General features: G+C 38.7%; 1 protein-coding gene across 2 annotated transcripts; it reads right to left on the reverse strand.

Moving 5' to 3' along the window:
• Positions 1 to 1539: 1539 nt before the first annotated feature.
• Positions 1540 to 23293, reverse strand: LOC117342310. Of its 2 annotated transcripts, XR_004535787.1 has the most exons (9): positions 23105 to 23293; positions 20632 to 20748; positions 19627 to 19992; positions 18508 to 18718; positions 14993 to 15126; positions 9525 to 9668; positions 8731 to 8901; positions 7931 to 8494; positions 1540 to 7601 (listed from the first exon to the last, which is right to left on the reverse strand). XR_004535787.1 is itself a non-coding variant. In XM_033904429.1 (8 exons), exons 2-8 carry the CDS (start codon positions 20717 to 20719, stop codon positions 8064 to 8066), a joined length of 1545 nt encoding a protein of 514 aa, XP_033760320.1. In that variant the 5' UTR covers positions 20720 to 20748; positions 23105 to 23293; the 3' UTR covers positions 1540 to 8063. The 2 variants fall into 2 exon arrangements, 1 of the variants encoding a protein (XP_033760320.1); XM_033904429.1 differs by having other exon boundaries at positions 1540 to 8494.
• Between the last annotated feature and the right edge of the window lie 356 nt (positions 23294 to 23649).

Raw genomic sequence — 23649 nt, forward strand, 5'->3', positions numbered from 1 at the left:
ACAGGTACGGACGTACGTCACGAGTGACGTTACTACGTCTGTTCTGCTTGTCTGATTGAACTTGTAGCGCTCGGTGAGCTGGTTGTATTTTGCTGTCACTGCCTATATTTCTTACAATTTTACAATATCAGAGAAAATACAAACGACACAATTCTCGGTACATTTTTTTTTTTTTTTTTTTTTACATATTTTTCACAAATATCTCCATCCCAAAGACAGGATTAATCTTGTTTTGACATATATGGTACATTAAGTTCATCATGTCCGTGATGCAACAGTTTCCGCTAAGGGCACACGGGTATGTATAATCGAAAGACAGTAAGCCAGACATTTACACTGCACTGGGGAAGAATTCCCGCCTTTTTACACCCAGAATCCTACGTCATTCTATTTTCAGTAACAGTGTGTATTTGTGATTTTCTAAATCTCAACACACTATTCATCCTCGTATGGTATATAAAGTACCCGTTTCATGTGTTATTTACTCGGGAAAACAGCTACAAACCAGGGAAACATATTCTCCACAGGGACTTGAATCAGGTGAAACACCGGCTGATTGGCCGAGCGAGTTGCACCAGTCGTTAACACACTTTTGGATGTAGATTTGACCTCTAACCCTCACCCAGATGTAAATAATCTACACTTTGGTTATAGATGAATATTGACAGCTATCTGCATAAAATATATCGAAGTTAATTGTGATCTCTGTCCCAATATCATGTTCAGACCAGAAGTGATGTTTAAGGTTGTGTGTACACTTGTGGAAGTTATTGTCATTATGAACAACACATTAGGAGCCTTGATTTTGACATCATATGATATGCATGACATTTTTTTTTTATCTTTGATGGTATATGTCACTATTTATCGATTAGAATACCGCGAGTACATCTGTTACTAAGATGAACTTAGGTTTGTTTGTTTGCTTGTTTTATCATACTTTATTAAATCCCCCACTTAAAAAAAACTTGACACAGGTGCTCTTCAAGATCATGGGGTGTGCAACTGCATGACGTTTTATTTTCCGATCGGTCTACCAAGATGGCCGCCACAGACTTACTTGCCACTGACTGGTGAAAATTTAGATATTGTTTGATTTCGATTACAATTGGTATTTGATATATAGGGGTATTAGGGGACTGCAAATTCCATTGCATGGGTATCATTGCCATATCAAGGCTTCTGATTGGTCGAAGTTTAGATATTGGATTTGGATGCAAAATGGTAAATAGGGGAATTCGAATTCAACCACATGGGATTCATTGCCATAGGAACCACATGGAGGAATTCAGTTGGTAAAATTTTAGATGCAAATTCAACCTCACGGGTTCTCTTGCCATAGAACCACGCTGAGGCTACTTATTGGTCGAAATATTGACATTGAATGATTTTAATGTAAACCATGACTCGTGCATGGAACCTCTGAACTCAAGACGGACATTTCTATATCATCTTCAGCGTTTATTTTTATCTGTCTTTCGTAAAACACACTAAATCCATGTAAAAACACACTAAAAGTCCATGACACTGAAAATAACATAATGTAAGGTATTTCTTATTCATTCTTTTTCCTGAAAACTGAACATCATGTTTTATATGAATATCGTACATATACATATAGACAATGTGACAAAAAACACTCCGTAAAGTAACGGCATTAAACCATACATCTTGTCATCACTTCAAGGAAAAATTGGATTTTTTATAGGTGCAGGTACGCTTATTATGTTGACTACGGTATGTAAAACAGGAAAGCTTCTTTATGACCGGCTGTACACTTCTATATGGACAAGTACGTTTATTATGTAGACTACGGTATGTAAAACAGGAAAGCTTCTTTATGACCGGCTGGACACTTCTATAGGGACAGGTACGCTTATTATGTTGACTACGGTATGTAAAACAGGAAAGCTTCTTTATGACCGGCGGTACGCTTCTATATGGACAAGTACGTTTATTATGTAGACTACGGTATGTAAAACAGGAAAGCTTCTTTATGACCGGCTGGACACTTCTATAGGGACAGGTACGCTTATTATGTTGACTACGGTATGTAAAACAGGAAAGCTTCATTATGACCGGCTGTACACTTCTATAGGGACATGTACCCTTATTATGTGGACTACGGTATGTAAAACAGTGAAGCTTCCTTGTGACCGACTGGACACTTCTATAGGGACAGGTACGCTTATTACAATGTAGTACGGTATGTAAAACAGGAAAGCTTCCTTATGGCCGGCTGGACACTTCTATAGGGGCAGGTACGCTTATTACAATGTAGTACGGTATGTAAAACAGGAAAGCTTCCTTATGACCGACCGGACACTGAGTATGTATACTTGTCTGATACCACTCCATACAGTACGGCCTGTACCCTACAAATCCGTAAATACCGACAAGGTTTAGAAATTTCATCTGATGCATCGGTTAAGAGGAAATTTCTTAATTTGTTTTAGTTTTAGAATTAAACATGGCTTATTGACCAAAGGGTCATCATTAAAATGAAGTATTGTGGTTTTAAAAATCAGATATTGTCCTCTTCAAATGTAATACCTTACTTCATATTTACATACTCAACCATGAAAACGGGATAAAGATACAGTATTACCATAATCAAGTCTGAACAAACAATTTAATAGTGATAGTAAATAATATTCAGTACTAGTGATAGTAAATAATATTCAGTACTAATGATGACAAACAATATTCAGTACTAATGATGACAAACAATATTCAGTATTAGTGATGACAAACAATATTCAGTACTAGTGATGACAAACAATATTCAGTACTAGTGATGACAAACAATATTCAGTACTAGTGATGACAAACAATATTCAGTACTAGTGATGACAAACAATATTCAGTATTAGTGATGACAAACAATATTCAGTATTAGTGATGACAAACAATATTCTGTACTAGTGATGACAAACAATATTCAGTATTATTGATGACAAACAATATTCAGTATTATTGATGACAAACAATATTCAGTACTAGTGATGACAAACAATATTCAGTACTAGTGATGACAAACAATATTCAGTATTAGTGATGACAAACAATATTCAGTATTAGTGATGACAAACAATATTCAGTACTAGTGATGACAAACAATATTCAGTACTAGTGATGACAAACAATATTCAGTACTAGTGATGACAGACAATATTCAGTACTATGTAACACAATAAAATATTGGACAATTGTTTGAAAAATGTCAAAGGAAATATTGGAATATATCATTACAGTCCATAATACCATATTTTTGTATCAATATCATGCGACCGAAAATTCTTCAATAAGATGATGGGATAGTGAGTAAAGAGTACAAGGTTTGTAGCTAAGTCTGGACATCAACTTTAAAGTGATTAAAGCTGTATCCCTTTTGTGATTATACAGTGGTTTTATTGTGTTATAATAAAATGCATATAACTTCTAAACACAAACTGCTCACTTGTTTATTTTGGGTGCAGTTCAGTAATTGATCAATACATGGATTGAATAGACAACGATCTGATGATGGTGGGCTAAAAATACAAAATGACCCCCTGATGACCAAGACAACGATCTGATGATGGTGGGCTAAAAATACAAAATGACCCCCTGATGACCATTATTTTCCTGATCAGACACTAACTCAAATGGAAACAACTAAGGACGAAAGGAATCCAGTCAAGTTGAGAAACATCCTTGTGGTACTACTCAAGAAATAGAGATAATTATTCAAGATGGCCTCCTGTTAGACAATATTTATTTTGTTGTTTTAAGATCAGACTAAAATTTTAATGTGCACAACTAAAGACGAAGACCTACACATCAAGGTTCAGAAATGCCCTTCCTGTACTTCTCAGGAAATAGTGACAACAAACTGTCATAGTCAAAATCAAATATGGCCGCCTGTTAACAATTTTGCTTTCCTGATCAGTTCCAACATCTAAGCGGCACAACTAGGGACCAAGGGGAGCCTACATATAAAGATTGAAAAAATTCCATTAAGTAATTTTACAGAAGTATAGCTATATATTAGGTAAACATCTTTTATCATCAAAATTCAAGGTGGACACCTTTCAGCCATTTTGATAATAAGTTCCAAAATAAAAAGGTATGACAAGGGAGCAAGAGGAACACTCGTATGGAAATTGAGAAAGATTGGCCCATCAAGTACTTCAAGAAATAGTAACAACAGAATTGTTAAAGGATGCATGATCACATACAACAGACAGATGGCGGACGGATGGACTGCGGACCATGGACAACGAACGGATGAACTGTGGACTATGGACGGCAGATGGATGGACAGTGGACCAAGCATGGACGGCAGACCGATGGACAGTGCACCATGCATGGACGGCAGACGGATGGACAGTGGACCATGGACGACAGATGGATGGACAGTGGACCATGCATGGATGACAGACTGATGAACAGTGGACCATGAACGGCGGACGGATGAACTGTGGATCATGGACGACAGACGGATGGATGAACCGTGGACCATGGACGGCAGACGGATGGAAAGTGGACCATGGACGACAGACGGATGGACAGTGGACCATGGACAACAGACGGATGGACAGTGGACCATGGACGACAGACGGATGGACAGTGGACCATGGACAACAGACTGATGGGCAGTGGACCATGGACGACAGATTGATGGGCAGTGGACCATGGACGACAGACTGATGGGCAGTGGACCATGGACGGCAGACTGATGGGCAGTGCACCATGGACGGCAGAAGGATGAACAGTGGACCATGGACAACAGACTGATGGGCAGTGGACCATGGACGACAGACTGATGGGCAGTGGACCATGGACGGCAGACGGATGAACAGTGCACCATGCATGGACGGCAGACTGATGGGCAGTGCACCATGGGCGACAGACTGATGGGCAGTGCACCATGGGCGACAGACGGATGGATGAACCGTGGACCATGGACAGCAGACTGATGGGCAGTGCACCATGGGCGACAGACTGATGGGCAGTGCACCATGGGCGACAGACGGAAGGATGAACCGTGGACCATGGACGGGGACGGATGGACTGTGGACCACCGACTTCAACAGAGATGATACAAGTTGAGCTAACAATATATAAAATGCCCTTTGAAACAATAAATTAAATATTTGATGATGCCTTAAAATAACATCAGAAATCACATGTAGTTTGGCTTTGTCACAGATCACACAAAATGCTCCTGGTACATATGTATCATTGCAGAAAATGTATATTATAACTGCATTGATTGTTCACACTGACCAGAATGACCTGTCCTGGTGATCTATCACAGACCAGAATGACCTGTCCTGGTGATCTATCACGGACCAGAATGACCTGTCCTGGTGATCTATCACGGACCAGAATGACCTGTCCTGGTGATCTATCACTGACCAGAATGACCTGTTGATCTATCACGGGCCAGAATGACCTGTCCTGGTGATCTATTACGGACCAGAATGACCTGTCCAGGTGATCTATCACGGGCCAGAATGACCTGTCCTGGTGATCTATCACGGACCAGAATGACCTGGTGATCTATCACGGACCAGAATGACCTGTCCTGGTGATCTATCACAGACCATAATGACCTGTCCTGGTGATCTATCACTGACCAGAATGACCTGTCCTGGTAATCTATCACTGACCAGTATGACCTGTCCTGGTGATCTATCACGGACCAGAATGACCTGTCCTGGTGGTCTATCACGGACCAGAATGACCTGTCCTAGTGGTCTATCACGGACCAGAATGACCAGTCCTGGTGATCTATCATGGACCAGAATGACCAGTCCTGTTGATCTATCACTGACCAGAATGACCTGTCCTGGTGATCTATCACTGACCAGAATGATCTGTCCTGGTGATCTATCACGGACCAGAATGACCTGTCCTGGTGATCTATCACGGACCAGAATGACCTGTCCTGGTGATCTATCACGGACCAGAATGACCAGTCCTGTTGATCTATCACGGACCAGAATGACCTGTCCTGGTGATATATCACACACCATAATGACCTGTCCTGGTGATCTATCACTGACCAGTATGACCTGTCCTGGTGATCTATCACGGACCAGAATGACCTGTCCTGGTAATCTATCACTGACCAGAATGACCTGGTGATCTATCACGGACCATAATGACCGGTCCCGTTGATCTATCACGGACCAGAATGACCTGTCCTGGTGATCTATCACGGACCAGAATGACCTGTCCTGGTGATCTATCACTGACCAGAATGACCTGGTGATCTATCACAGACCAGAATGACCTGTCCTGTTGATCTATCACGGACCAGAATGACCTGTCCTGGTGATCTATCACTGACCAGAATGACCTGGTGATCTATCACTGACCAGAATGACCTGTCCTGGTGATCTATCACTGACCAGAATGACCTGTCCTGGTGATCTATCACGGACCATAATGACCTGGTGATCTATCACGGACCATAATGACCTGGTGATCTATCACTTACCAGAATGACCTGTCCTGGTGATCTATCACGGACCAGAATGACCTGTCCTGGTGATCTATCACGGACCAGAATGACCTGTCCTGGTAATCTATCACGGACCATAATGACCTGTCCTGGTGATCTATCACGGACCAGAATGACCTGTCCTGGTGATCTATCACGGACCAGAATGACCTGTTGATCTATCACGGACCATAATGACCTGTCCTGTTGATCTATCACGGACCAGAATGACCTGGTGATCTATCACGGACCAGAATGACCTCTCCTGGTGATCTATCACGGACCAGAATGACCTGTCCTGGTGATCTATCACCGACCAGAATGACCTGTCCTGGTGATCTATCACACACCATAATGACCTGTCCTGGTGATCTATCACACACCATAATGACCTGTCCTGGTGATCTATCACTGACCAGAATGACCTGTCCTGGTGATCTATCACTGACCAGAATGACCTGGTGATCTATCACGGACCAGAATGACCTCTCCTGGTGATCTATCACGGACCAGAATGACCTGTCCTGGTGATCTATTACGGACCAGAATGACCGGTCCTGGTGATCTATCACGGACCAGAATGACCTGGTGATCTATCACGGACCAGAATGACCGGTCCTGATGATCTATCACGGACCAGAATGACCTGTCCTGGTGATCTATCACACACCATAATGACCTGTCCTGGTGATCTATCACGGACCAGAATGACCAGTCCTGGTGATCTATCACAGACCATAATGACCGGTCCTGGTGATCTATCACACACCATAATGACCTGTCCTGGTGATCTATCACGGACCATAATGACCAGTCCTGGTGATCTATCACGGACCATAATGACCTGTCCTGGTGATCTATCACGGACCATAATGACCAGTCCTGGTGATCTATCACGGACCAGAATGACCTGTCCTGGTGATCTATCACGGACCAGAATGATCTGTCCTGGTGATCTATCACGGACCATAATGACCTGTCCTGGTGATCTATCACGGACCATAATGACCAGACCTGGTGATCTATCACGGACCAGAATGACCTGTCCTGGTGATCTATCACGGACCAGAATGATCTGTCCTGGTGATCTATCACGGACCAGAATGACCTGTTGATCTATCACGGACCAGAATGACCTGTCCTGGTGATCTATCACTGACCATAATGACCTGTCCTGGTGATCTATCACGGACCAGATCGAATGACCTGTCCTGGTGATCTATCACTGACCAGAATGACCTGTCCTGGTAATCTATCACTGACCAGAATGATCTGTCCTGGTGATCTATCACGGACCAGAATGACCTGTCCTGGTGATCTATCACGGACCAGAATGACCTGTCCTGGTGATCTATCACAGACCAGAATGACCTGTCCTGGTGATCTATCACGGACCAGAATGACCCGTCCTGGTGATCTATCACACACCATAATGACCTGTCCTGGTGATCTATCACACACCATAATGACCTGTTTTCATCATTTCAACTAAACTCAAAGGTTAAAAAATGGCAATATGTGTATAAATCATTTTCTTTTTCAATCTTTATAAAATGATGACGTAGTCCAACTAGAGTTTCTCTTGTTCTTGATTTACATCAACTAACTTAGTATCATCAACGACATAAACTTGGTGGTTTTTGTCTCTAATGCAGCAGCAACACAGTTGACGTCTTAAATGGTTTGGTTGATATTTCGGTTCCTTAGGAAGTGGAGATGTTCTCTGTTTTAATTTTTTATAGAATGAATCTGTGTCTTGTTTTTGTGGTCTTTTGACATGCACCAGTGACTTGGACAGAGAATATAAATATTTTAGTTCACTTGGTACTGCTTCATGTCTGTCAATAATTGTCAGGTACCGCAGGCAAATGTCTTTAGTTTTACACAAACATGATACTTGAGAGTCCATTTCTCTAAAACGTTTTACGTTTGAATAATCCGGAAGAATGACAAAAATGGTGCTGGAACTTTTCATCTCGACATTCTGACCCTCAGCTGGATCTAAATAAAAAAACCGAATAATTAGCTAATATTAATCTGGTCAGAACTATAAATACAAATGTAGAAGTCTCTCTATAATTGACATTGTAGCCTCGTGTTGTCAAGACAATAAACTATAAAGTCTCAAAACTGGACACAACAACTTAACGACGTGAAACTTACTGCCTCCTGATAAATGTGATAATCTACCACAGAGCTTACAAGTGGATGTACATTTGTATATATAAACAACCTACCCTGACCAGGATCACAACATGTATAGGATGTTGCAACTTCATAGTACTTTTCAAACTTCCTGGTAATTTCCAATGCCAGTTTTCGATCCTCAAAAATGCCCTCTTTTTTATTCATCTCCTCCTCTTCATCCAACAGAATGAAAATTTTGTTTGTGTGATGGTGTTTGTTATCTGAAAGTAAGAGCACAAGAGATCCTAGAGAGATGTTGACAGACTCAAAAAATAATGGGTATGACATTAGTCCAAGGTCAGACTCAAAAAATAATGGGTATGACATTAGTCCAAGGTCAGACTAAAAAACAACGGGTATAACATTAGTCCAAGGTCAGACTCAAAAAAACAATAGGCATTACTGCAGCATCAGCTGTACATTGCTAAAATTCAGTACAAAGACATGATGCTCAACCACAAAGCCACTAAACCTATAGGATGTAGCCAATGGATATTGGACTCTATACAGCTGAAATGCCCATATCCATGAACCATCACAATATATTCAAACAATTGGAATTGACACATTCAAAACTATAAGTCAAACAGTTGCAGGAAAGGTACCTCATCACTTTTTTAACAAATTTAAAGGCACATTAGCAAAGTGAAGAGCATTGGGGTTCACTTGATTGATGAAGTTACCTCCCTTGCATAACTGAGCACCAGTCCGTAATGTCTATTAAGATGTGAACGTTAGTTTAATTAATACTAACAAACAGGTGTAGCTATACTTAACTCATTAAAGTTAAACAACACATTAGATAATCAGAAAAGTATTTATGAAGGTTACGTTCGCTATTTACCATAACAACGCGACAGTATAAACAGCCTGATGTTGTGACGTTTATATCCCAAGATGGCGGCCAGAATTAAAAAGAGTACCAGAAAAATTACAGGAATCATCACTTTCATCACTGGAAATGGCAGCTGTTTCCTCACCACATCAACTAAAACAGAAAAAATCAAACGAATCATCATTTTTCTCCCTGGAAATGGAAGTTACTTCCTCACCATATCAACTTAAACAGAAAAATATGTACTGCATGTTATAATCCGACAATAAGAGTTGGTTCAGACACATAAAAAATTAGCAGAACAATTAAATATCTGAGAAAGTATTTAAAGCAAGCCTGAGAAAAAATTAAACAAAATATGATAAATGTATCTACGTTAAAAAATAACATGTTGAAATAAACATTGATATACAACATGTATGTTAGTGGTTATATCAACCTATCCTGTAAATCTCTGATATTGTTGGCTGTCAATAGAGATTTGGTTTGTATGTTTTTGTTTAACGTCCTATTAACAGCCAGGGTCATTTAAGGACGTGCCAGGTTTTGGAGGTGGAGGAAAGCCGGAGTACCCGGAGAAAAACCACCGGCCTACGGTCAGTACCTGGCAACTGCCCCACGTAGGTTTCGAACTCGCAACCCAGTGGTGGAGGGCTAGTGATAAAGTGTCGGGACACCTTAACCACTCTGCCACCGCGGCCCCTTTGTGTCAATAGAGAAAATACACCAAAGTATTATAATAATGTTTACATTTTCCTTCAGATGTTATTTACTCAAATGTTCAAACTGAGAAAACATTTGCATGATTTGACAAGCTTTGCTTTTGCATTAGCTAAAGAAAATAAAACAATTTCTCCATAATTCATTGATTGGATGCACAGACTAAAATATCATACAGTATACAGATATTAATGACAATCAAGTTGATTAGGTTAACGCATTGTCATCCTGTTTAAAACAATGACAAATGTAATTCAGTTTAGAAAGTACTTCATGTATGTATAGCAGATATGTCTGATTTAATAATGTTTGTAAACTTGTGTAAATGTCTGTCCCAATCCAATCTGATTCAATGATGTCTGTAAACTTGTATAAATGTCTGTCCCAATCCAATCTGATTTAATAATGTCTGTAAACTTGTGTAAATGTCTGTCCCAATCCAATCTGATTTAATAATGTCTGTAAACTTGTATAAATGTCTGTCCCAATCCAATCTGATTTAATAATGTCTGTAAACTTGTGTAAATGTCTGTCCCAATCCTATCTGATTTAAAATGTCTGTAAACTTGTGTAAATGTCTGTCCCAATCCTATCTGATTTTAAAATGTCTGTAAACTTGTGTAAATGTCTGTCCCAATCCTATCTGATTTTAAAATGTCTGTAAACTTGTGTAAATGTCTGTCCCAATCCAATCTGATTTTAAAATGTCTGTGAACTTGTATAAATGTCTGTCCCAATCCAATCCGATTCAATAATGTCTGTAAACTTGTATAAATGTCTGTCCCAATCCAATCTGATTTAATAATGTCTGTAAACTTGTATAAATGTCTGTCCCAATCCAATCTGATTTAATAATGTCTGTAAACTTGTATAAATGTCTGTCCCAATCCAATCTGATTTAATAATGTCTGTAAACTTGTATAAATGTCTGTCCCAATCCAATCTGATTCAATGATGTCTGTAAACTTGTATAAATGTCTGTCCCAATCCAATCTGATTTAATAATGTCTGTAAACTTGTATAAATGTCTGTCCCAATCCAATCTGATTTAATAATGTCTGTAAACTTGTGTAAATGTCTGTCCCAATCCAATCTGATTTAATAATGTCTGTAAACTTGTATAAATGTCTGTCCCAATCCAATCCGATTCAATAATGTCTGTAAACTTGTATAAATGTCTGTCCCAATCCAATCTGATTTAATAATGTCTGTAAACTTGTATAAATGTCTGTCCCAATCCAATCTGATTTAATAATGTCTGTAAACTTGTGTAAATGTCTGTCCCAATCCAATCTGATTTTAAAATGTCTGTGAACTTGTATAAATGTCTGTCCCAATCCAATCCGATTCAATAATGTCTGTAAACTTGTATAAATGTCTGTCCCAATCCAATCCGATTCAATAATGTCTGTAAACTTGTGTAAATGTCTGTCCCAATCCAATCCGATTCAATAATGTCTGTAAACTTGTGTAAATGTCTGTCCCAATCCAATCCGATTCAATAATGTCTGTAAACTTGTATAAATGTCTGTCCCAATCCAATCCGATTCAATAATGTCTGTAAACTTGTGTAAATGTCTGTCCCAATCCAATCCGATTCAATAATGTCTGTAAACTTGTATAAATGTCTGTCCCAATCCAATCCGATTCAATAATGTCTGTAAACTTGTGTAAATGTCTGTCCCAATCCAATCCGATTCAATAATGTCTGTAAACTTGTATAAATGTCTGTCCCAATCCAATCCGATTCAATAATGTCTGTAAACTTGTGTAAATGTCTGTCCCAATCCAATCCGATTCAATAATGTCTGTAAACTTGTATAAATGTCTGTCCCAATCCAATCCGATTCAATAATGTCTGTAAACTTGTGTAAATGTCTGTCCCAATCCAATCCGATTCAATAATGTCTGTAAACTTGTATAAATGTCTGTCCCAATCCAATCCGATTCAATAATGTCTGTAAACTTGTGTAAATGTCTGTCCCAATCCAATCTGATTTAATAATGTCTGTAAACTTGTGTAAATGTCTGTCCCAATCCAATCCGATTCAATAATGTCTGTAAACTTGTGTAAATGTCTGTCCCAATCCAATCTGATTTAATAATGTCTGTAAACTTGTATAAATGTCTGTCCCAATCCAATCCGATTCAATAATGTCTGTAAACTTGTGTAAATGTCTGTCCCAATCCAATCCGATTTAATAATGTCTGTAAACTTGTATAAATGTCTGTCCCAATCCAATCCGATTTAATAATGTCTGTAAACTTGTATAAATGTCTGTCCCAATCCAATCCGATTCAATAATGTCTGTAAACTTGTGTAAATGTCTGTCCCAATCCAATCCGATTCAATAATGTCTGTAAACTTGTATAAATGTCTGTCCCAATCCAATCCGATTTAATAATGTCTGTAAACTTGTGTAAATGTCTGTCCCAATCCAATCCGATTCAATAATGTCTGTAAACTTGTGTAAATGTCTGTCCCAATCCAATCCGATTTAATAATGTCTGTAAACTTGTATAAATGTCTGTCCCAATCCAATCCGATTCAATAATGTCTGTAAACTTGTGTAAATGTCTGTCCCAATCCAATCCGATTTAATAATGTCTGTAAACTTGTATAAATGTCTGTCCCAATCCAATCCGATTTAATAATGTCTGTAAACTTGTATAAATGTCTGTCCCAATCCAATCCGATTTAATAATGTCTGTAAACTTGTATAAATGTCTGTCCCAATCCAATCCGATTCAATAATGTCTGTAAACTTGTATAAATGTCTGTCCCAATCCAATCCGATTTAATAATGTCTGTAAACTTGTATAAATGTCTGTCCCAATCCAATCCGATTTAATAATGTCTGTAAACTTGTATAAATGTCTGTCCCAATCCAATCCGATTCAATAATGTCTGTAAACTTGTGTAAATGTCTGTCCCAATCCAATCCGATTTAATAATGTCTGTAAACTTGTATAAATGTCTGTCCCAATCCAATCCGATTTAATAATGTCTGTAAACTTGTATAAATGTCTGTCCCAATCCAATCCGATTCAATAATGTCTGTAAACTTGTATAAATGTCTGTCCCAATCCAATCCGATTTAATAATGTCTGTAAACTTGTATAAATGTCTGTCCCAATCCAATCCGATTTAATAATGTCTGTAAACTTGTATAAATGTCTGTCCCAATCCAATCCGATTTAATAATGTCTGTAAACTTGTATAAATGTCTGTCCCAATCCAATCCGATTTAATAATGTCTGTAAACTTGTATAAATGTCTGTCCCAATCCAATCCGATTCAATAATGTCTGTAAACTTGTATAAATGTCTGTCCCAATCCAATCCGATTTAATAATGTCTGTAAACTTGTATAAATGTCTGTCCCAATCCAATCCGATTTAATAATGTCTGTAAACTTGTATAAATGTCTGTCCCAATCCAATCCGATTCAATAATGTCTGTAAACTTGTGTAAATGTCTGTCCCAATCCAATCCGATTTAATAATGTCTGTAAACTTGTATAAATGTCTGTCCCAATCCAATCCGATTTAATAATGTCTGTAAACTTGTATAAATGTCTGTCCCAATCCAATCCGATTCAATAATGTCTGTAAACTTGTATAAATGTCTGTCCCAATCCAATCCGATTTAATAATGTCTGTAAACTTGTATAAATGTCTGTCCCAATCCAATCCGATTTAATAATGTCTGTAAACTTGTATAAATGTCTGTCCCAATCCAATCCGATTTAATAATGTCTGTGGTTTTTTGTTAATGTTTCTGATTCAGTTTGATTCTATTTTGTCTGTTAGAGGACTTCATTAGAGGTGCGGTGGTCTAGGGATGTAGGGCTACACGACCAAAGGGTCTCTAGTTTGAGTCCCGCTCGGGCCCTGTGTTGTATCTTTGAACAATATACTTTACTCTGTTGTGTTTGAGTCGAATCAGCTGTAAATGAGTATGTGGTAGGGCAGTTTCGGCTACAGTAGGATCCCAATGAGTTCAGAAAGACATTAGCTGGTTGCTGAAGGACTCACACAACTAAATAATTTACCATATATTTGTTATTACTATATAAATTACTAGTGACCTCATCCCTTCATTCGCTTGTTTGAAGTTCAAATGATGTGAAATTTATATCAAATTAAAGTTCGAAGTTTTTTCTATCTGATTATTGCTGTTATTGTATATGTTTTATGGCATATAAGAACACACGAGTACTCGAAAAACAGTAACCCTGACATTAACAGTACACTGGGGAACCCCCACCTGGGGAATTCCCGCCTTTTTACACCTCGAATCCTACGCCATTCTATTTTCAGTAGGAGTGTATATTTTTGATTTTCCAAACCTCAAGACCCTACTCTTTATCCTCGCAAATAGAAAGTACCCATTTCATATGTTATTTACTCAGGAAAACAACTACAAACCTAAGAAACACATTTTCCTCAGGGACTTGGTTCAGTTGAAACACCAGCTGATTGGCTGATTTAGTTGTGCGAGTCCTGCAGGCCCAATAACCATAGATAATAATTTGTGAACCCCTTTGATGCTGATATGTTGCTGTGATATAGCTGTATATAAAACTCCAAATTGTTATTATTATCATTGATATCAGAATCCTATCCTGTGAGTACATAACAGTCCCTGCAAAACATTTTAATACAATTTGTGACAGACACTTCCACTTCATGCCATGTCATCAGCCATTAAACAACTTCATCGACACTGTGGTAAACCACATTTATATGTTTTACCTCTTTTGATATGTAGAGGGTGTTCAGTACTGGAATTGGAGGAGTTAGAAACAATACAGACAAAATTGTCCCCAAAGTCAACTTTCTGTACATCATCAATTGTTAGTGTAGTTACGATATGACGTCCTGCGTTACTGCAAAATATAAAGGACAAATATAAGCAAGTCTAAATGCATGAGTAAACGTGTCTAATCATTGAAATACTAAAATAGCAGGTTTTGCCAATGTTTAACATATTGTAGAAATATAGCAGAGATGGTTTCTAAAATACTAAATTCAGTACTAATACTGGAAAATTTCACCAATGTCAATGAGGATGTGTTAAAGGGGGGGAGTAGGCAGCTGTGTGGATTATGGGTTATATCTTTTAGGAAAAAGCAGTTCACCAGTGATACAAAATTTGACCTTGACCTTTGACCTTGATTTTATTCAGTTGACTTGTTTAAATTGATTTCCTTTCACTCAAGGATGCTTCAGACCAAATATGGATCAAATCCTTTTATTCCTACAGAAGAAGGATTTTAAAGAATTTGTTAAATTTCCTCTATTGCACTCCACCACTAAAGCCCCTGGGGGCCATACCCACCAATTATACAAAATTGGTTCCCAATCACCCACTTAAGATGCGTCAGACCAAATATGGTCAAAATCCACTCAGTTGTTCATGACAAGAAGCAATTTTCAGGAAAAGATGACAGACAAAGAATACTGCGGCAGTGCATAAGCTTATAGGTGCTTTGGACCAGACAAGCTAATAAATTCCATCTCTGGACCAAAATTTACTCATAACAAAATTAATTTTAGGAACCAATATAAGTCTTTAGCTCATGCATTGTTTAATCTGCATATACTAAAGTACATGTATCAGTACTCTGCTTCATTACTACAGTTACCTGGCACTGTAATTATTGGAAGTTGAAATCATTTTTTGCATTTAACAATTAAGTTAGATGCTGTGTAACTCTGATAACAAAGGTCACTACAATATCCCTCCTCTTCTGTACATAGATGTGTAATTACTGAATACACACCTGATCCCTGACTGAATACACACCTGATGGCTGACTGAATACACACCTGATGGCTGACTCAATACACACCTGATGGCTGACTCAATACACACCTGATGGCTGTCTGAATACACACCTGATCCCTGACTGAATACACACCTGATCCCTGACTGAATACACACCTGATGGCTGACTCAATACACACCTTATGGCTGACTGAATACACACCTGATGGCTGACTGAATACACACCTGATCCCTGACTGAATACACACCTTATGGCTGACTGAATACACACCTGATGGCTGACTGAATACACACCTGCTGGCTGACTGAATACACATATTATGACAGACTACATACACATATTATGGCTGACTCAATACACACATTATGGCTGACTCAATACACACCTTATGACTGACTCAATACACACCTGATGGCTGACTCAATACACACCTGATGGCTGACTGAATACACACCTGATGGATGACTCAATACACACCTGATGGATGACTCAATACACATATTATGGCTGACTCAATACACACATTATGGCTGACTCAATACACACCTGATGGCTGACTCAATACACACCTGATGGCTGACTCAATACACACCTGATGGATGACTCAATACACACCTGATGGCTGACTCAATACACACCTGATGGCTGACTCAATACACACATTATGGCTGACTCAATACACACCTGATGGCTGACTCAATACACACCTGATGGCTGACTCAATACACACCTGATGGCTGACTCAATACACACCTGATGGATGACTCAATACACACCTGATGGCTGACTCAATACACATATTATGGCTGACTCAATACACACATAATGGCTGACTCAATACACACCTTATGACTGACTCAATACACACCTGATGGCTGACTCAATACACACCTGATGGCTGACTCAATACACACCTTATGGCTGACTGAATACACACCTGATGGTTGACTCAATACACACCTGATGGCTGACTCAATACACATCTGATGGCTGTCTGAATACACACCTGATGGCTGACTCAATACACACCTGATGGCTGACTCAATACACACCTTATGACTGACTCAATACACACCTGATGGCTGACTGAATACACACCTGATGGATGACTCAATACACACCTGATGGCTGACTCAATACACATATTATGGCTGACTCAATACACACCTGATGGCTGACTCAATACACACCTGATGGATGACTCAATACACATATTATGGCTGACTCAATACACACCTTATGACTGACTCAATACACACCTGATGGCTGACTCAATACACACCTGATGGCTGACTGAATACACACCTGATGGATGACTCAATACACACCTGATGGCTGACTCAATACACATATTATGGCTGACTCAATACACACATTATGGCTGACTCAATACACACATTATGACTGACTCAATACACACCTGATGGCTGACTCAATACACACCTGATGGCTGACTCAATACACACCTTATGGCTGACTGAATACACACCTGATGGTTGACTCAATACACACCTGATGGCTGACTCAATACACATCTGATGGCTGTCTGAATACACACCTGATGGTTGACTCAATACACACCTGATGGCTGACTCAATACACACCTTATGACTGACTCAATACACACCTGATGGCTGACTGAATACACACCCGATGGATGACTCAATACACACCTGATGGATGACTCAATACACATATTATGGCTGACTCAATACACACCTTATGACTGACTCAATACACACCTGATGGCTGACTCAATACACACCTGATGGCTGACTCAATACACACCTGATGGATGACTCAATACACACCTGATGGCTGACTCAATACACACCTTATGGCTGACTCAATACACACCTGATGGTTGACTCAATACACACCTGATGGCTGACTCAATACACACCTGATGGCTGACTCAATACACACCTGATGGCTGACTCAATACACACTTGATGGCTGCCTCAATACACACCTGATGGCTGTCTGAATACACACCTTATGGCTGACTGAATACACACCTGATGGCTGACTCAATACACACATTATGGCTGACTCAATACACACCTGATGGCTGTCTGAATACACACCTGATGGCTGACTCAATACACACCTGATGGCTGACTCAATACACACCTTATGGCTGACTGAATACACACCTGATGGTTGACTCAATACACACCTGATGGCTGACTCAATACACACCTGATGGCTGTCTGAATACACACCTGATGGCTGACTCAATACACACCTGATGGCTGACTCAATACACACCTGATGGCTGACTCAATACACACCTGATGGCTGACTCAATACACACCTGATGGCTGACTCAATACACACCTGATGGCTGACTCAATACACACCTGATGGCTGACTCAATACACACCTGATGGCTGACTCAATACACACCTGATGGCTGACTCAATACACACCTGATGGCTGACTCAATACACACCTGATGGCTGACTCAATACACACCTGATGGCTGTCTTCACATGGTACCTAGTCCCCTTCAGGTCGGCTACCTTTGTATAATTAAACCCTTGTCGTAAATACCAGTCCGCAGAGTAGGGTGGGCCACTCCTACAACCATAGTCTGCCACACACGAACTCTTCACAGTCCCACCCAAATTTGTGAGCTTGTCTTTCATAGTTATATGAACCAGCACGTGTTTCCTCACAGCACATTCTGCGGGGTAAAAAAGATTGATATGGATTATTTTGGTCTTCACTATCATAATGGAGGGTCAGAAATTGTCAAATTCAACATGAAGCGCGCTAGCGCTTCGTTAAATTTGCCTTTGTCCAGTTGGCATTCATCAGCCCGTAATTTCCAACTGAAAGCAGTTCAATGCTTAAACAAATCCAGTTCAGTTACCATAAAACTCTAGTTCACTTACCATACAAATCCAGTTCACTTACCATAAAACTCTAGTTCACTTACCATACAAATCCAGTTCACTTACCATACAAATCCAGTTCATTAACATACAAATCCAGTTCCCTTACCATAAAACTCCAGTTCACTTACCATACAAATCCAGTTCACTTACCATAAAACTCTAGTTCACTTACCATACAAATCCAGTTCACTTACCATACGAATCCAGTTCATTAACATACAAATCCAGTTCCCTTACCATAAAACTCCAGTTCACTTACCATACAAATCCAGTTCACTTACCATAAAACTCTAGTTCACTTACCATACAAATCCAGTTCACTTACCATACGAATCCAGTTCATTAACATACAAATCCAGTTCATTAACATACAAATCCAGTTCACTTACCATAAAACTCCAGTTCACTTACCATACAAATCCAGTTCACTTACCATAAAACTCTAGTTCACTTACCATACAAATCCAGTTCACTTACCATACAAATTCAGTTCATTAACATACAAATCCAGTTCCCTTACCATAAAACTCCAGTTCAGCTACCATACAAATTCAGTTCATTAACATACAAATCCAGTTCCCTTACCCTGAAATTCCAGTTCATAAACATACAAATCTAGTTCCCTTACCATAAAACTCTAGTTCACTTACCATACAAATCCAGTTCACTTACCATAAAACTCTAGTTCACTTACCATATAAATCCAGTTCAATGATTCGTGTTGCATCGGGTACAGACCCTTGATTTGCTTCACACTTGTAGGTACCATTTGTATTATTGTTATAGCTGAAATAATAATCCTCTTCAGAGTCATCAATGTACGTACTGAGAAGAGTCAGATTCCTATTGCTGTTAGTCAGATAAACAGTTTGATACCATTCTGGATTATAATCCATTACAATAGGAACCCATGATCCTCGTAATTTATGATACCAGGAAATTGAACTGAATTTTGTGGAATCCACATCACAGTACATGTCCACTGCTGAGCCAGTTTTCTGTTCAATCTTACAGGGTTCTGAAGTAGACGTATTGGCAGGCATGGCATTACTCCACTGATCTGGAAAATAAAGTAAAATGGTTTCAACACATAATTATGTTTACCTTAGATATTTTCAGTCCTAGATGGCCGCCTGTCTGCCATGTTGTTTTCCAATCAGTCTCAAAATGCAAAATGCATAATTAGGGACTTAGGGGAACTTGCCTGTCGGGCATGTTTTCCTATCAATCCCAAAATGCAATATGCATAACTAAAGAAAAATGGGAACTTACATATCAAATTTGAAAAAGATTTCTTCAATCTGCCCAGATGGCTGCTTGTCGGCCATGATTTCCTTTCGATCCCAAAATGCAATATGCATAACTACTGACAAATGGGAACTTATATATTATGAAATTTGAAAAAGATTTGTACTATACTTTCTGAGAAATAGTGATAACAATCTTCAATTGTCAAAATTCAAGAAGGCTGACTGTCGGCCATGTTGTTTTCTGATCCACATCTCAGAGTACATAATAAGCTTCACTAGTCATTTGCTTGATGAAGATGACAGAACATAGTCACAGAAACCAGTTACCTAAAGCAACCAATTCTGGTTTTGATGTACTGAAGTATTCACATACATGTGCATACTCACCAACTTAAAGACATAATGATTAATGGAATGATGCCTCACATGAATATTGACATCAATCTTACCTTTACAATATGGTATTGGTGATACCCTGCAGATGATATTATATATCACAGCAAGGCAGAAACTGTTGATACAACCCTTCATCTTCATAGCAACCTACACCATCATCTTTAAAACTGCTGCAAAAAATAAAATATATTGTTTAAGAATAACAGCTAATAACATTTCTACAAAATAAGTTTTTTTTTTTTTTTGCTTTTCAAATGAGAATGACATATTAAACACCTGTATTTATTTCACTATATGTATATGTATCAAAGAAATACATTCTTTGTTTCCACATTCCAATCTTCAAAGATATAACCAGATAAAACAGTAATTATAGCAAAATTGGAAAAACTTTGAAATCTGATGATTAGTTCTACAATAATTACATACAGACAGTGTTACCAGCATTATTTAGGCGCATGTACATGTCTGAAACCCTGAAGACAAAGTAGCATTTAAATGTTTTTTCTCATCAACAATCTGTTGATCATGATGACATCATCATCTGTGAAGGCTGACAGCAACAGATCTAGATGTATGTCTAAACATATTGGAGTAGTCCACAGCGGATAACATAACCATCACATGACTGTCACATGACTGTCACATGACTGTCACATCAAGGAAAAAACCAATTCCACAAACTGGAACCTGAGATTATGGAGGATAAGGTTAGCCAGGAGGCCCCATACCGCAGAGGTACCCACTGAGGCACAAACAAAAAACTACTGATAACACAAAATTAAGAAAACAGTGAAATGCTTCACAAATTTTACCATGGCCATACATGGTAAAGTGAAGCACCGCTCCCCACCCTGATTTTTTTATCTATCGTGTTAAGAGAAATATGTAATTAAGCTAACTGATAAAAAATTAAGTAAGAAAAGTCAATTGAAAACAAATTATAAGGTGGCTTCACTTGACCATGCCATTATGGGGGGTTCATTTCAGCATGCTTCATCGTTTACCAAACAACTATACCGAGACTGGGGACAATGTAGGGAGTATGTACGGGCACAGGAAGATTCCATCAATATTCTACCAGAGACATGTGCTGTAGACTATAAAATGTCAAGTGCCACAATATGCCAGAATTAAAGACAATAGGTAGAGATATATTTGCTAATAATAAGAAAACACATATTTACTTTTATCAATATATTTAACATTTGACAGTGATATTGACAAGCAAATTTAATGTTTAATAATGGCCAACAATCATAAATATAAGGGATTAATTAGCTACCTGTCCATGCCTATTGTCCTTCTTTATCCATTGTATAATACTTACTATTAGAAACTGAACCCTGAAACAAAATTGCTTCAGGAGGGAAAATTGTCCTGATGAACCCTCCCACACAGAGGTGAAACTAACCGGTCAACTAATGACAAGTAATAAACTTATTGTTGACACTTGAGCTTTCCTTCTTCTCATTATATATGTGTAACGGGAGGAGGAGAAAATATAGCAGCCAGACCAGGGTTCGAACCCGGACAGGTGTCATGTGGGATTTGTATCTCCCATAGGATAAGTACCCGGGACCCTCCAAACTCTAGGCGGACACTCTACCACTGAGCTACCTGGTTGCTGATGTTCGACCCAGTCCAGCACCGCTATATATGTAATTTTTTTATTAATTGCCCTATATACCTTGGGTATTCATGTACAGTACCCCATAGAACAACCCAACGACTTTTGAAGTGACGTTAATTGCTCTTTTTTTGTTGACAATATATACCTGGTATGTTGATGATATATAAGGTATGTGTCATGTCAAATCAGCACTCAAAACTTATAGTTTACAAAGTACAAACAGATTTTGTGCACTACTTAAGCCAAAACCACAGACATACAAGATTAATGTACTTTGATACGTCCCTCTCTTAAGCAAGCTATAGGGCACGATATACACTGTAGGTTTTATCAGGTTAATCCCTTCCTCGTACTTCCAAGGATGTGTGACACATCGTCGAGTGTGAGGAAGTATAGTCAAGTACTGCATGTGACACTCACTTATCTATGTTGGCTATAGTAACACTATGATATTAAAAGAACTACAAGAACACAAGTTACATAACACTGCGCTATATATATATGTGTGTGTTTTCTTATCATTTTAATGATCCCATAGGGCTTGGCACGATTTTTCAAATGATGGTTCATACAGTTGTATATATGTATTATAGTGTCACAGAAAAACCATGCACGTATATATATATGGACCATCATTTGGAAAACCGTGCCAAGCCCCTTACCTCATAGGCTACAAATATATCGTAGCTAGCCCCTGTCAATCAACTGTACATAAATGTATACGCATCCCTCTGTCGATTATAATCACCGATAATGTGCCAGTGGTCACAGATATAGTTTTTAGCTTTGAAATTATTTTACATAAAACATGCCTACATTCACAACATGATTCATTCATACCACCAATGGATCTAGAGGGCTTACCTCTATGTCTCACTACAGTTCTGACTTACTCCTAGTTGTAGTACAAATGACACTTCATGCGTCTGTGATGATGCGAATTTTCTTCCGTTTTCTTTGCTGGATAACACACACTTCAAATAGTGACGAAGAAAAACTGGAAATTTGAAGTATATTGTTTTCTGGTTAGTGTCACATTGTCTAACGACATCCGGAATTCCCCTCCCACTCAAGGAAAACCATGTTCAGATCTCATACACGCTTATCAAAAAGCAAAACGAAACTAGAAAACCCGAGAATTCCGGCTGCATATACTGTACCCTCCGGAATACCTCGTACCGCTTCCTATTGTTATCTGTATCCTATCGGTCGGCTGACCGTTTTCATCTGTGAGGAGCCTTTTCACGATTTATTCCCTTTCTTATCACGATATTTTTTTTTATATTTACATAAAGTAATCGTTTTCTGACCTACAAAATAAATATAACTATATCTATAAGGTATCTGGTAATATTTTAGTATATAGATAGGTATCATCTAGATTAGGGACAAAAATAGAGCTCTATAGGTCCCTGTCCGGACGGAACATCGAAACGGA

Source organism: Pecten maximus, chromosome 14 (genome assembly GCF_902652985.1).
Source record: "Pecten maximus chromosome 14, xPecMax1.1, whole genome shotgun sequence".
NCBI lineage: Eukaryota > Metazoa > Mollusca > Bivalvia > Pectinida > Pectinidae > Pecten > Pecten maximus.